This window comes from Pseudopodoces humilis, chromosome 6 (assembly GCF_049639895.1).
Source record: "Pseudopodoces humilis isolate 2021_Gansu_Grassland_sample_001 chromosome 6, ASM4963989v1, whole genome shotgun sequence".
NCBI classification, from domain to species: Eukaryota; Metazoa; Chordata; class Aves; order Passeriformes; family Paridae; genus Pseudopodoces; species Pseudopodoces humilis.
Window position 1 is genome coordinate 12,105,942 of NC_142205.1, and position 15,769 is coordinate 12,121,710.

General features: G+C 37.3%; 1 protein-coding gene across 2 annotated transcripts in view; it reads left to right on the forward strand.

Moving 5' to 3' along the window:
• Window positions 1–15,769, forward strand: part of JAKMIP1 (janus kinase and microtubule interacting protein 1) — a 144,514-nt gene that overhangs the window by 73,003 nt on the left and 55,742 nt on the right. For both annotated transcript variants that reach the window (XM_088056484.1, XM_088056485.1), the window contains exons 4-7: window positions 409–903; window positions 12,417–12,626; window positions 13,274–13,393; window positions 15,158–15,304. In XM_088056484.1, the coding sequence (XP_087912610.1) occupies window positions 409–903; window positions 12,417–12,626; window positions 13,274–13,393; window positions 15,158–15,304 (972 nt within the window). The remainder of the gene's footprint in view (window positions 1–408; window positions 904–12,416; window positions 12,627–13,273; window positions 13,394–15,157; window positions 15,305–15,769) is intronic.

A 15,769-nucleotide genomic window follows, 5' to 3' on the forward strand; every position in this document is an offset into this window, starting at 1 on the left:
AATCCAAAATAAAAGTATTTCCGTCATAAACACAAGTTCTTTTCCCTGTTTGATTCATTTTCCGTCTGCTTGTAGAGCTCAGTAGAGGGGTTAGGGGTGAGAATGGTCTGGTATGGGAGAATGGTATAGGAAATAAGGAGATAACTAGATTGTATGTTGATCAATTTTATTTTATTCCCTGAATCTGTGAGAACTCATTGCCAATTGCACATCCCTAAAGCAGATTCCTTGACATACACACGGCCTTTTTCCAGCCCTGCTTCTCTACTTGTTTACTGGAGAGAGGTGTGCAGTCTTTGCTTTTGAATATTCAGGATAGGTTTTTAAGAACAGTTTAGAAGCAGCTTCCTTGGTGACTTCAAAAAGTGGAGTGGTGCTTATTAATCAATATTTTATGTTTTGTTCCAGGTGGGTAAACTGAGAGAAAAAATCCAAGAGGTTAAACAAGAAAGGGAGCAGGAGCAGCATAAGCACACTGCTTATATTTCTGAACTGAAAGCCAAGCTCCATGAGGAGAAAATGAAGGAACTTCAGAGTGTCAGAGAGCTACTGATCCGGCAGCATGAGCAGGAGGTGGCAAGAATGGTGAAAATCAAAGATGGTGAAATTCAGCGTTTGCAGTCTACAGTCAATGTCCTGCGGGACGGGGCGGCTGACAAAGTGAAGACGGCGCTGCTGAGTGAGGCAAAGGAGGAGGCTCGCAAGGCGTTTGACGGGGAGCGAATGAAGCTGCAACAAGAGATCTTGGAGCTGAAATCTGGCAAAAAGCAGCTTGAAGAAGCTCTGAACAACATTATGCAGGCAGACAAAATGAAGGCTGCAGACCTGCGCACAGCTTATCAGTCCCACCAGGATGAGATCAATAGAATAAAGCGGGAATGTGAGAGGGAGATCCGCAGGCTGGTAAGTTCATTAAGTAACGCTGCTTGTTTCAGTTTATAGCAGTTATTGGTATATTTCTCTATGTGCCCATAAATATCAAAGCAGCCTTTGGCAGTGGTATCTTCCATCAGTGCTGAGTGCTACAACAGGCCGCTATTTCCACCACTTTCTCTTCCTTGCAGCAAAGGTGAACCTTGGCTCCGTATCCAACACAGTCCTTTATGTTCCCCCAAATAGAATACAAGTCAACCAAGACTTTCCAGGATGAATTTTCTCAATAGATCAAAGAAATAGACTTTCCCTTCCTAGCTGCACAGCTACACTCCTGGTGATCAAAACAAGTCAGGGATTGTTCATTGGACAATGCAAGAATGCCTTGAGAGATGGCAACATTAAATTAATATAGAGTTTTTATATTTAAATTGGAGGAACCAGTTGTGCTGAAACAAGACAGTATCTTTACTTCTTCTGCGTCTTTATCCAGGTCATTCAGTTTTAAGCATTGTTGCCCTTTCAGAGTTTGTGTTTTTTCTATTGCACCAGTAAAGTTAGGGCCTAGGACAGCAGGCTTTTTTCACGCTTCATAGACCCTAGGACTTCAGCACAGATGGCAGACTATGCTGTTTGTATAAAATCAAAATCCAGGTGATATTTCCTGACAGTGGGTGCCCCAAATTATTCAGCTTTGTAAAATATAAAGAATCTAAGATGGACTGTACACAGTAATACACTTGGAGAGGTCTTCATCAAGTGACACTTCTGTTTAGTGACATGATATTTTCTATATAATATATGTGTGTGTGTGTACATATATGTATATATATGTATCTTATATATATGTATATATCTAATTGTTTATCTGCACAAGCTAGCAGTATGATAGCTATGCAAATAAAATAAAAAATACAAGAAGTATAATATTTATATTATGTCAAATAGTACAGACTTTTAATAGAATGAAACATCAGTTTCCTTAGGAAAATACCTTGTTGGTTTGAATTTGAACAGAAATTACCTCTTATTTCTTGTATTCCTTAGGAAAAGTTAGGATAAGGACAAGCTAAAAACTGTAATATTGTTTAATGCTGCTGATTTTCTGTCTGAGACAATGAAAGCTTTTAATGCAGTAAATATTTATGCTTTAAATTAATTGGATGTTGATTGAGTCTCAGGGGTATCATTTTGTTCATTAATTAAGATCATTGCAAAGATTGACAGTGTGGAGTTTCTGCAAGTGTATTTCTTTCATATTTTGTTCTGTATTAGAAATGTAAAATTCTAAAATTTTGGCTATGAAGTACAGACAATTATAAAAAGTATTAAAGAAGAGAGAAGATTGATATATTCTGGCATATGTTTTACTGGACACCATTTTCTAAATGAATTTAACCTCCTCCAAGAAGGGTTTAAAAGGAAACACTTAGCTCTTCACTTTCAAGAGTAGAGGTTTTCAGCCTGCTGTTGTGCAAAGGTGATAAAGAAGGGCACTCTGTTTTCTGTCTGGCACTAGAAAAGACCCTGTGAAGTCATTCAAAATTTTAATTGTAGCCTTGCTGGGCCTGTGTTACTCAGTACATCTAAAAAGGTGAGTATATTGGGAAGGAGTGTAGGTAACTCTTGTTTCCTTTTCCCACACCAGAGGAAGCCTGCCACTGGTTTCATGGGCTTTCTCAGGAAATGTTTGTATCTTCCTCCATGAGTCTGGTGTTGCCTTCTAGTGCCTCCATTCCTTTCATATAATGAATATCAATTTTTTCCTTAAATTCAGTGGTTTCTGGGGTTTTTTGAGGGAAGAGTTTCTTCTAGGAATTCTTAGGAATTTAGGTAGTTATTATTGCACAGGGCAGTCTTTAAATCTGGGATGAGGTAAAAATACTGCAGGGTTCCTAGACAGGTCCTCTTTTCCTTTGAGAGAGCATGTGGGATTTTAGAATCTGATCATTTGGATATTTCCTTCTCTCCTCTCCCCTCCATTTAATTAGTTCAAGAGATGCTTCAATTCCAGATTAATCCTACCAGTTCTGGACTTGGGGTTCTTGGTTGGTTTCTACCATTCTACCATTCTGTGAGATTAAATGATAAGAATGTGAAAGGCAGTGTTATTAATATTAGCACAGCTCTGTAACTGAACTTCAATTAATGTGCTCATTTGTATGTGTGCAGTGTTTTGTGGCACTATTAAGAAACCAACATCTTTGGGATTAATGACCTAAATGGGCTGGCCATACTGTAATTCAAATTCAGATAGAGTAATTCAGGATGCAGGCTGATTGTCTTGTCAGACTTGGCTGATTTATTTTGCATTTCAGATCACAGATTACTTTTGTGAATGTTTTTCTTACAGATATTGCAGCCAGAAAAAAAAAATGTATTTTGCCATTAACTTTAAGAGCCTTGACTAATCTGACTAAAATAGTAAAATTCTTAGCTGTTATTAAAAAATAAGTTATGAGAAAAGAAAAAAACAAAATCCATTGCCTTTGTGTATATGGATATAATTTTTTAACCATATTTTTTAAAATATGATGAATCAATTTGGTGATTGTTCTCACAGTTTTGAATTGAGCCATGAAAAATACCCAACAAATCTCAACAGAAACAGGACTGAATGGCTAAGATCCTAGTGCTTAATAAGAGAAAGTAAAATACCTATTTGGCAAAAAAATAACACACTTTTTCTATATGCAGTATGAAATCATATTGTGATATGATTTTGATATTTTTTTCATTTCCTGTAATTGAAAATGTAAAAGTGATATAAATGTTTTCATTCATTTAAGGAATGCTAATTGCTGTGTATTTTATTCTCCCACCCTCCAAGAAAATACATCCTTGTTGTATATATGCATCAGCACAATGTGCTGGCAGCTATGAAACCAGGAGTAAAAACAGCTAGTAGCAGACTGGAGGGACAAATGAAGTGGATACCTTGAAAATAAAGAGACATGTTGGAGAATAAGATAAGAAAGCAAGAACAGCTGTTACTTGTTTTGTTCAGCCCATACTTGCTGAGTAGTTGAGTCTGAACCAGTTGCATTGCTCCACAGAGTGAACTGTATAAAAGTAGACAAAATAGCAATTTCAGCTAATTTTTCTTAGGCCTTGATTAATCTTACCATTAAACTGACTTGCTTGGCTCTAAAATCAGGTTAGAAGTTAGTTTTCAGAGATAAGTAAAGTTGCTCTCTTTTGCCTGACAATCCTGAAATTGCCTGCTGACATTGTTGGTGATCCTTGGAAGCAGACGAGCCTTACTCTGTTCCCAGCACAGGTGGGAGGGGAGCCATGGCTATTGACTATAGCACGTTACTTAGAGGTTCTTAGTTGTACTATAGCATATTAGTTACTTAGAGGTTGCATTCATTCTGGGACCACTTGGACACCGTTTTTAAGCAGGCCCTTACTTTTCAAGGCACATTTCTCTAGGTGCTGTTTTTGCAGTGGCAAAAAGAGATTAATGGATGCTTTGTAGTGCTTGCCTTGGAAAAGAAATGCAAAAGCCCAATCATTAAAAGGATATTGAATTATGGCATCACCTATCTACTAATTTTTAGTATTGGTTGAATAAGAAAAAACCTGAATGTTTATTTTGTGAATACTTAATATAATATTTAAACTTTGGGATGAACAAATGACACTTGAACCCTGCATTTTGTGGTGTATGTTTCAGTAAACACTGTTTCTTTTATTGGAAATGTCTTTAACACCAATCCTCTTACTTATTTTACAGCTAAATACCATTCTACCCTGTTAAAATCTTTACACATATGGTCTTCCTAAATACTCTTTAGCAGCTTGAATTTAAATTAACTGAATGACTTCAATATAAAATAGACCAAATTTTCTTAACCATAAAATCATTAAGATTCCACTGATTGTATTAGATGTACAATAAGGTTCCTGTTTAAAATGGCACATAGTACACCAGATGAATTAAATTTGCATATTTTAATTGTATTTTCAAGTAGCCTTATAAAAATTGTCTGAAGAGTAATGTGACAGTACTTCAGATTCATATTTACAAGGCAAAAAAATCCTTTTGCTGCTAAAATTTTACTTTCCATCAAAGTAAAAGACATTGTTTTCAAGGGGTGATTTTCAGAAGTTCCTGATCAGCAGTGATTTATGGACACAGATGCACTATTTAAGTGTCCTTAATCTCCTTTGTCCGAATTATATTGCTGCATAAATAAAAAACTCTTTCCAGTGTGGAACACTTTTGTCTGGTGTTTCCCAAATAAATATAATGCAAGACATGAAAGAATATAATTCAAACTAATAGATCAAGCAGTTTTTAAAGGTAGAAATCCAGTAAATTTCACTGAAACTTCTCTTCAAGAGAAAAACCCTGCTATGGAATAAGTTCATGTATCATTTATATTGATTTTTTAAAACACTAATATTTCAGTTTTGTGTCTGTGTGTAGCACAGCATCTCATGATTAAGTGAAGGCTTCTGAAAATATTTTTTTCAGAATTAAGAATTAGGTTGCTCCAGTTTAGGACAGCAAAAACTTCAACTCATGTCCTTCACAATTTCATATTTTCTAACCTTGCGCAACTCTTGATATGGTTGTCTGTCTCTCCTTAGTATGGATTATACTAATACTAATAAGGTGTCTATGTCTTTAGTATGATTTAGCATTGGGACTATAATACAATCATGGAAAAATTCAGATGGTGAGGGTCCTCTCAAGGTCAGCTGGTCCAGTGTTCTGCTTGAAGCAGTGCTGCTTTGAAGGTTGGATCAGGCTGCTCTGAGCTCCCTCCAGCTCAGTTTGAAAACCTCCCAGGATGGAGTTCAACAATAACAGCCTGCCCTAAAGCCCTGTCACTGTGAGATTTCTTTCTTCTTTTGATTGTCACTATTGTACTTTTGCTGTGTATCTTGGAGAAACATGTCCTTGTTCATCACTGTATTCCCCTTTGGATGGCTGAATGGATACCCACTACTGCAACACATCCTGCCTGCTTCCTTCTGCTGGCTGGGAAAGCCTGGCCCCTTCACCATTCCTTCAATGCTGGATGCTGCTGCCCCATAGTGGTCTTCCTGGCCTTCCTCCAGTTCTAGGGCACTTAGGCCAGTTTGTCATACCTTCTTTTTTTTGTGCTGGGGAGCCCAGAAGTGGCTGTGGTGCTCCTGATGTAGTTTCCCATATGCTCAATAAAAGGCTGAATCTCTTCTGGTACAGCCCTCCTGGTTTGGCCCAGTATCAAGTTGACTTCAGTCATTGCAAGCTCTCACCACTGACCCATATCCAACTTGCCCTACAGGACGCAGAGATCTTTCCTTTTGTCTATTTTAACTCTTTTCTTTCTTCCCATTGCAAAACTGCCAGCTTCAATTTGTGTCCGACTGTTGTGGGCGCTTGAGCTCTCCCTGGGGCCAGACACTGTATCTTACACAAACTTTATGAGGGTTTCTTGGCTCATTTCTCCAGCCTGTCAAAAAGTTCCTCTGAATGCTTTTCCTATCCTCTAGGTAACAGCTTCGCTGAATTTGGTATCATCTACAAATTTGGGGAACAGTGCATTCCATTTCTTCATATGGGCAATTGACATGAGAAATAATAGAAGCAAAAGTAAGACTCCACTGAACCCCAGGTTACCTACTGATGGGAACAGTTTTCTGATAACATTAATCTTCTCCTGCATTACCATTACTAGGATTTTGCCATTTTAAGGCGGTGGAATTTGTATATTTATGTTACTTTCATCACTGGGGGCAATGCAGAGACATTTGTCTCTGAAAATTCTGGAGCAGAGGGAGGGTTGCCAGGGGCACTCCCTGCTGGCCTGAGGAGAAGGGTGGAGCCTGGCTTTTCTCACTTCACTTGTGCAATGGCACATGTGCAGGAGTTCTGATTCCTAACCAGTCTCAAATTTTGAGACTGGAAAGCTGAACTTTGAATCATCTGAGGCAGTTGTGCATGGTTGGTAGAGCTGCAGCGTGCTTCTTCTTGGCCGCTTAACCCCGCATGTATTTCACACACAGCTGCTGATATCAAATTGTGGGCTGTTCCCTGGATTTTGCCATCTGTTTGAGACACGTGTTTCAGCTGCATTCCAAGGCTGAGCTAATCTGCAGGAGAGACCCACCACCTCCAGCTTTGTAGGACTGCAAGTAATACTTGGCTTTCTGTCCTCTGAAGATTTATGCTTCTTCTCTTAGGAGCTCGCAGGGCAGCATTGCAGCCAGACATCGTATTTTCTCTGAATCAAGCAGATATAACAAAATCTTTTTCATAGCGCAGGCTCAGCATTTTATATTTGTTCTTAATATTTTTCTAAAAGGTTAGGAAGGTCACAAATCTGACTTATATGTCTCCTTACAAAATATGGTACAATACTAAAACCCCACAAAAGTAACATATGGTGTAGCACCAGGACAAGAAAAAAAAAATCCTAAAGTTTGTATTACTTAGTTTTGCTACATTTTTATCTTTTTGTCTACTTGTTCATTACAAGTTCTGTCAATGAACACTTAGGATAGGTAATAGGAAAAATCAGTTGCAGAGGTTGTAACTGGCTTTTGAGACATGAGAAACTTCTTATCAGTAAGTTCTGGAATTTTCTGCCCATGTGGTGTTTCCTAATATATCAGTGATAATTTATCAAAACTTCTAATGAAATTTACACACTTCAGAAAAATATGTGGGAAAAGCTGCTGGAGGTAATTATTGACTGTTGGTTTAGAAAAATTATACATGAAATAAAGACTAAATCCTATCCACTTCTGTCTGTGACCCTTATTACTCCACTGAATGGTTGGCATCTCTTGCCCTTTCCTCCCTAAGTTTCCCAAATAGCTAGAAAACATTTATTTAAATAGCTGACCATGTCTGTTGTAGGGAATACTGTATACAGCTCTGGAATATTGTAATTATTTTCTCCACACAAGCTTTCAGCTTGGGATACTGTTGCTAGGTCTTAGTGTCCCTTTATAAATGAAAAAGATGTTAATTCTTTTTGGTTCAATCTTTACCTGTTGGGTTTTTTGGTTTGTTTTTTTTTTTAGTAGCATCTTCTCTTTGTTCTTCATAGTAACCAGCAATCCCTCTGTCATGATAGCTCTATTTTCAGTGTCAGGCACTTAGTTTAAAGGTGAATTAAATTTCTACTGGAGAAGAGCACTGTAGAATTTTGTTCTGCAGTTGGCTAGGAGATAACTTTGACAAGGATGGGTAAAGAGGAAGGTCTTACACTTGGCAATGCAGCAGCTGGCTTTTTCCACTTTGGAAACTGAATGTGTCACTGCCTTGATAGATGTGGCTTTTAATTCCCTGGGAATTTCTCTTTCAACTTCATGAGAGACTAAAGTTCCCCCAAAGGTCTCTGATTTTCTTTCACTGTAGCCATTGAAGTGTGGCATAATTGGCAGAGGATGCTTTTTCTAATGACTGGCTTTGTTCTCTTTCATGTTTGATAAATATTATTAAAAGACTCATTTCTGCTCATTTCTCGTAGCTGTAAGGGGGCAGTTAGATACATGTTCTCAGGAACCTGGGTAATTTTGACACAGGCTGTAAGTGCTAGCTCTTCCTTGACACAATGCAGATAGTGTCTCTGTTCAGCATCTAACATTTGGCAGCACAAAACCCCTGAAAAAATTATATTTAAGAAGCTCTAATTTTAACCAAGAGTTACTTATGCTGCTAAAGGTGTTTTCTCAGTAATTTGCCCCTGCAGCTGTTTGTGAATGATCTTATTTTCTTTAAATCCTCTTTCAGAGGGTATTTCTGCTACTTTTCTTCTCAAGGCCTATAATTGAAAATACCTCCTAACCTCATGTTGCTCCACTGCCTTCCTACCACAGACTTTTTGTACTGTCTTGTACCACCCTTAAATGCATAAAGAAAAATAAACAGTGTTCTAAAGTACTTTAAAATCCATGCAAAAGATGATATAAAAGAGTTCATGTGACCCTGTTTTCCTTGGTAGCTGCAAAAAGTGGGTAAATTTGTTTTAAACTGAGAACAAATTTGAAACCTAAATAACACTTGGAAGGAATTTCTGGGATTATGCATTTGATTTATACAATATGTGTGATCCCAATGTATGATTGGGATAAAAATTTGTGCTAAATTTGTTGGAAGAAAAGATTGTATCTATCCTCTGTATCTTGTTGAGAGGTCTCAAATGAGTTGCAGAGCAGGCAAGAATCCATGGAAGCAGTGGTAGGAGTTAGTGCACACAGGTTCCAGTTGTCACATGCTGGTCCTTCAAGTACAGTGCCATGGTAGAAAACATGAAAACACTTCTTAATCAATCTGCTGGAGGGCTTCTGTGCCTGAAAGCTTTCTTATCTTTCTTACTCTGTCACTTAGTCTAATAAAAAATCCTCTGACTCTCCAAGGCCATGTAGATTCTTAGACAGTCTTGGCTACAACATTGTTGCTTCCACAACATGTGCTTGATTAAAATAGCAAGCAACAGGGAAGCTGGATTAATCCATTTTGATTTTCATTTGCCTAATGGAAGATATGCAGATAGGCTTCTCCCCACTAAAATAGAGATCATAATACCTATGTCTAAAATACATACCTAATCCATATCTAATTACATCAGTTGGCTGGCCTTTATGCTGCCAACTTTTTTTTCCTTCATGTAACAAACTGTGGCTCCAGTGCTTCTCCAGTGGAACAGAACTGACATGGAGACTTTGTCTGAGCTTTTACAAGTATGAGAATATATAATACTAGGCTAAACTAAAGTTTTTTGTATGGCAGCTTATGTTCAGTTTAAACCTAAACCATCTCTCTCTTTTTCCTAGTTATGTGACTCCTCTTTCATTGCCTCCTTGGCCCCTGACATACCCTCTCTTCCACATGGAACTCAGGGATGTTGCATTGCTGTAAAATAATTATTTTCCTTTTTTTTCCACTCTGGACCAATTTGTACTCTCTCTTAAGAAAGCAGGCAAGGCTGAAAAAGATAGTAAGTCTTAGGATCAGATTGCAGCAGATGTAGGAAAATTGAGACATTAACTAGGTTGATGCAGTTCCACTGAATGAATAAAGGGTGCAATCATCCCCTTGAAGAGAGCACAGTTGTACTGACCCCCACACTTCTGATGCACAATTTGGAGGAATTCTTGGTGCAGTTCTAATCATCTTTACCAATTTGTGGTAAGTTAGTTGCTTAGAAATTCTTTGTTCTGGTGGTCTGTGCAGATAAAAACCAAGTGCTATTGCAGTGTTCTGTATATTTGTGTGTGTGTGCACGTTTATGTAAGAGGTTCTCTAGTGCATACCTGTAACTTAAAATGGAAACCCAAAATAAAAACAGGATCTGCAGTCATTGCTATTTTATTTTATCAGTCTTTCAAAGACTTTTATGCTTGACTTAAACATGGGACATTTGTTGTTTTCTGAAAAATTCACCACATGTAGATTTTTGTGGTAGGAAAAAGAGTAGTAGGAAAAGCTGAGGAGAATTATTAAGGTTTCCCTTAACCCTCACCTCAAAGCCATGCTCTTTCGTGGCATTTCTTTCTAATTTGTGTGAGCTTGTGTGCTTTGATCAATGGAAGCATGAGAGGAGGGTGACATGGTTGTGACTGCACTGGTCACATCTGTTCCAAAGGATCAGTTCTGTGTCAGTTCAAGTAGAAGACATACCAATATTGTTGCTTTCCTTTTTTCTTCCAACTTAAAGCCTATGTCATTGCATTTGCCATTAAGCTGTGAGAACAGGAAGAGTACAAAATATGCTACTAATTGAATACCTTGAATTAGGGCTGTGTATGTAAGTTTGGGTCTTACTGAATGTGTTCCTGCCTGGGCAAATTCCTGTATCAATTACATGGATGTTCAGTGTGAACACCTGTGTAATTGAAAGCAAAACTGTCCACAGTATTTAGTTACATGACATTTTTTCCTCCCAAGGGCTCCCTGATAGATCAGTGTGCCTGACAGACAGCATTCAGTAAATGAGGCAGCTGCTTAATTTTTGTCATTGTTGTTCACTGCACCGTCCCTCTGAAATCCTGCATGTTGCAAATTCTTCCATTAATAAAAACGTCATTCTTTTCCTGCAAGGCCTTTTTTGGCATACTTGGAATTCTCACAAATGCAATTTGACATACTGGCAAGTATTTTTTTAATTTACTGTATAAGGAGTTGGGACACAGCAACTTTTCTAAATCAGAGAAGAAATCTCCGTCAGAACCAATATTTGTCAGTTCCAGTTAGAATTTCAGACTAGTCTAGACCAGCTTATTCACTTCAAATCTGACCTTTTTATCTTTGATCATGGTTCAGCCAAGCCATCTCCTGCCAGTCAGGTTCTGTACACAAACTAATTTCACGTGCTTTGTAGGCTATGAAAGGATTAAGACAAGAATCCTGAAGAAGCAAATTGCATCTGATCACGTAATCTCATTGTGTTAATCCTGTAAATCACTTTGAATGAACTATAAATTACTTCTGGTATGTCTTTTTTTCCTTTTCCTTCTTTTTTCTTTTGGTGTAACTTGATGTAAAGGACTTCTATGGATGTAGGACTACAATAAACAACAAACATATGATTTAACCAGTTCATTATTTTATTTTTCAAATAAGATTATGATACTCTTACTTGTAAAATTCCATGCATTTGCGTTGGCCAGGAAAACAGTTTTGTAAAGTGGAGGAGATACAGAATAGTTCCAATATATTGTTAATGGTTAACGTACTTGTTAAGAAATCTGTTTCTATAGTAACTGCTGCAGATTGTCACTTCCTCTAGCATTTGGAATAGTACCAAAGTGAATTTAACACTGATGCTGTGAGGGACAAATCCTATGAGAGCTGCAGTAGATCAGTGTGAGCAATGTGCTTTATTTGGTATGGAGATGTGTGAACACATAGTTCAGTAACCAGAGAGGGTGTTTAAGAACTGTTTCTTCCTGCTCTTTATTCTAATGGTCTCTGTGCACTTACTTTTTTCCTTCAACACAAAGACTAGTTCTCATTCAAATATTACAGCAAGGGCACATAAAATACATAGGTATGCTTAAGATTTTAAGTTTAAATATTGTGCATGTATATGCTACTAATTTTAAATGTCTGTGAAGAGATTCACCACACATGATATTCACTAATAAAGAGGGAGTAAACATGGGGCAAATGTGTGTGGCTCAAGTTTTGAAACAAAGCCCAGGTGAGTTTTAAAGGGTGTGTTTGTCTTATCTTGTACTAGTTGTGTTTCTTCACTGAAACACAGTGAAGGCAGATTTTTCTTCTCCATATAGAAGTGTGTATCCTCAGATGAAGTGGATGTTTTCAGGGGCTGTGTATTCTGTTTCACTATATGTTTGCATCTGGTTTTGTTTGTTTGTTTGGACCAAGAAAACTCTTAAGTTAAGGCTGAACCTTTTTTAAGGGTAGAGAAAAAGGCTACAAAGGAGATATATTTTCTTTTTGGCAACCACAGCTTCAGTGCTGGTGCAATTCTGAAAGACACAGAACTTTTTTTTTGCAAATTTGTGTATTTTCATGCAGTGAGCACTTGGGGATGTTACAGAAACTTCATTCATGCATTATTTCTTTACAGATGGACGAGATAAAAGGCAAAGACAGGGTGATTCTGGCTCTGGAGAAGGACCTTGGTGTCCAGGCAGGCCATACACAGAAACTACTCCTTCAGAAAGAAGCTTTGGATGAACAGCTTGTCCAAGTGAAGGAGGCAGAGCGATACCACAGCAGTCCTAAGAGGGAGCTTCCCGCGGGAGTAGGAGATATCAGCGAACTGATGGGAAGTCCGGTAAGAAAACAGTGTTTTCTCTGAAGTCCAGCTCTGGATAACTCCCTGGGTGTTTACATGGGTTTTGTGGTTATTACTAGGACCAGTTAATGGTAAATGGCCTCGTGCTGCACTGCGCTGTTTTACTGAAGATTTAAAAACTCCTTGGACCTCTTAAATTGCAAAGAATATTGAGAAATATGTGGATATAGAACTTCTAGAATTTACACTGTGATCTTGAGCTGTGAACCTCAGTATTTTCTCACTATTTCATTACTTTAGGAATATTTTAACCATTAAAAATAGGTACTATACTTCTTAAAAACTGAGCCATGTGATTTCAATCGATGTCCTTTACACTAGAACTATTTTAGCTGAGAGTAAAAAAATCTGGTGAGAAGTCACCTGATATATAGGAAATATTTACCTAGCTAGTTGCTTTTCTGATTGTTTCAGAAGACGCTGTTCATGAAGCATTTTCCCAGGATGTTATTATTTAGTGTTTCAGTTAATTAGAGTAAGTTTTCCAGACACTGATGTAAGAGTATGTTCTAAATTTACACAATACATTTGCTAAGCCATGATATTAAACTGTATACAGTAAGTTTGTACAGTAAGTACATTTTACAAAAAGTAATTTTATAAATCGGTATGTTTTTAATGTAAAGGAGCAGCATCTGGATGAACGAGATGTGCGGAGATTTCAGTTAAAAATCGCTGAACTGAATGCTGTAATAAGAAAGCTGGAAGACAGAAATACTCTCCTAGCAGATGAAAGAAATGAACTGGTAAATTAATTAGTAATAACACAGATGGTGACTGGGAGGGCATCTTTATGGCAAAAGATTGAACGCTGGAAAGTCAGTGTTGTAAATAATTTACAAATTAGTCCTGGTTGGCCTCAGTCAATTATATCTAAATGTAACAGAGATTTCTATAGAAATTAATCTTCTGACCGTAGAACACATGGGTGGAATCTTTCCTGTTCCCCAAAAGTAAAAATTCACAAATTTACTTTGGGGTCATAGTAATCAAATTAGCTAGGATATTGCCTGTAGCACAGTGTAATGATGTGTAAAACATGCATAATCCATGCACTTAAATTGCTGTATTCATCCTTCTGAAATTTGTTTTTGTGACATGCTTGTGTTAGCTAGGAGTTAAAAAAGCTTTCTTGTGCTAGTGATGAAAAATCTGCCATTTCTCAAGGGAAGTCTCTTAAGTAGGTGAAATTATCCTAGGAGAGGGATAGTAACTTACACAAGAAAGGATATGACATGAATTTTAAGAATGAATTTTATTAGCCTTTATCACTACTTTATTGCTTGTACTGAGGTTAGTGGTAAAACTCCCATGGACTGCAATGGGAGGTAAGTTTCACAACAGGAATTTTTACACATGTCCTTTAATGCTTTAATTCTAGTAGCAGTATAAAAGATTTTTCATTCTAAAAGATGGAACCTATATATCTGATTCTAAAATTATGCTGAGGGCTGAAGTGGCGCTGTGTTTCAGCCCTATAGATGAGTGAAACATTGATGTCTTTGTGAAACATTGACATCTTCCTTCTTATTAATCCTTTCTGTGGGCCTAAATAATTCAAAACATCCCTGAAGAATGCTGAAGTACTGTAATGTATCCTTCAGTGTCCCTCTAGATGGAGGGTGTGTATGACTCAGTCAAGTACTCTTCTTGGTTCTAGATTCAGTGGCATAAGGAGTGTATTTTGAAAGAGATCTAGAGCAGGTTTTATATTATGAAACAGTAGTACACATAACATCAGTAGTATCAGTAAGGCCATGTGATTGAGCACGGTGAAAAGTAATTTTCTCAAGAATGAAACAGAAAACCAAATAGTGAGTTTATCTCAGGAAAAAAATATTACCTCTTTCTCCTTTCCACATAAAACTCAGCAAATTTAAAAGCTTTTGACTGAGAAAAATAGGTATTTTTTTCCAAACAAAACAGCTCATGGAGTGAAAACAGTGGAATATTGAATACACACTGCAAGGAAGAGCAGTAATTTGCTTCACATAATTGTGTAACATCATAAAACCACAGGAGCAAAATTGAGCAGCTTGAAAATGTCAGCAGAATGCTGAGATTGAATCTGTGCCCTCTGGCTGACTTTCTCATTTCTCTAATTATGCATTAGGTAAAGGATTTTTTAAAATAGAGGAGGAAAAGTGTCCTCCTCTTAAGGGATAGCTAAATTTGTGAAAACAACTTGTCTAGAGACCTAGTTGGTTACAAGAAGCTTATATATATTGAGCTTAGTTTATAAGGAAATCATTATGGATATTTGTAAGTGTTTGCCAAGAGCAAAACCCAGTGATCAGATTTAGTGTTTTGGCAGACAGTACAGAAATGTTACATCTTACTTGTTTGGACTGCTGTAGCTCTTAGTTCAGTAAGATGGTTTATGTTGGATGCCATTTAGCAGAAGAGCTAAACTTTCTGAATTAAGAAAGGCAAGTGAAAACACACCTGGTTTTTCTTTCCTTCAGAGGTAAACTAAAGCACAGCTAACTTTGTTCCTTTCCCATTTGCAGCTGAAACGTTCTCGAGAGACAGAAAGTCAGCTGAAGCCTTTGGTAGAAAAAAATAAGAGGATGAGCAAAAAAAATGATGACATGTTACAATGTATCCAGAGAATGGAAGAGAAAATAAAAAATTTATCAAGGGAAAATGTAGAACTGGTAAGTAACCATCTCTGGTAAGTAATCATCTCCGACGTCATGTTATGAGAACATATTGCACACAGTCACTTTGAGGTGGAAGTGCGTGTGAGGCTTTTATTCTAACGCAAACAGATCAATCTCCACGGTGGGATGGTGCAACTGTCAAATCCAGACAATACAGCTGAATACTCATATTCTAAATTCAGAGTGGCATGTGCTTTGTGTTGTATCAATTCACACTGATTAAGGGAAAGGAGCACAGATAGATAAAACGTTTTTGCAGGCTGTAAAAAGCTATGACTAAAAATCAGCTTTAATAAATACTGCCTTTATGATTAGAAGTTAGAGCTGAATTTGAGTGCATGCACTATGCTAGATCACTGAGTTCACTTGTCTGCTAATTTTTTTCCCAGACTGTTCTTTGATTCTGTTTTAGAATATCTTATGTGAAAGATTAACACAGAGGCATATAGAATGTGAGAG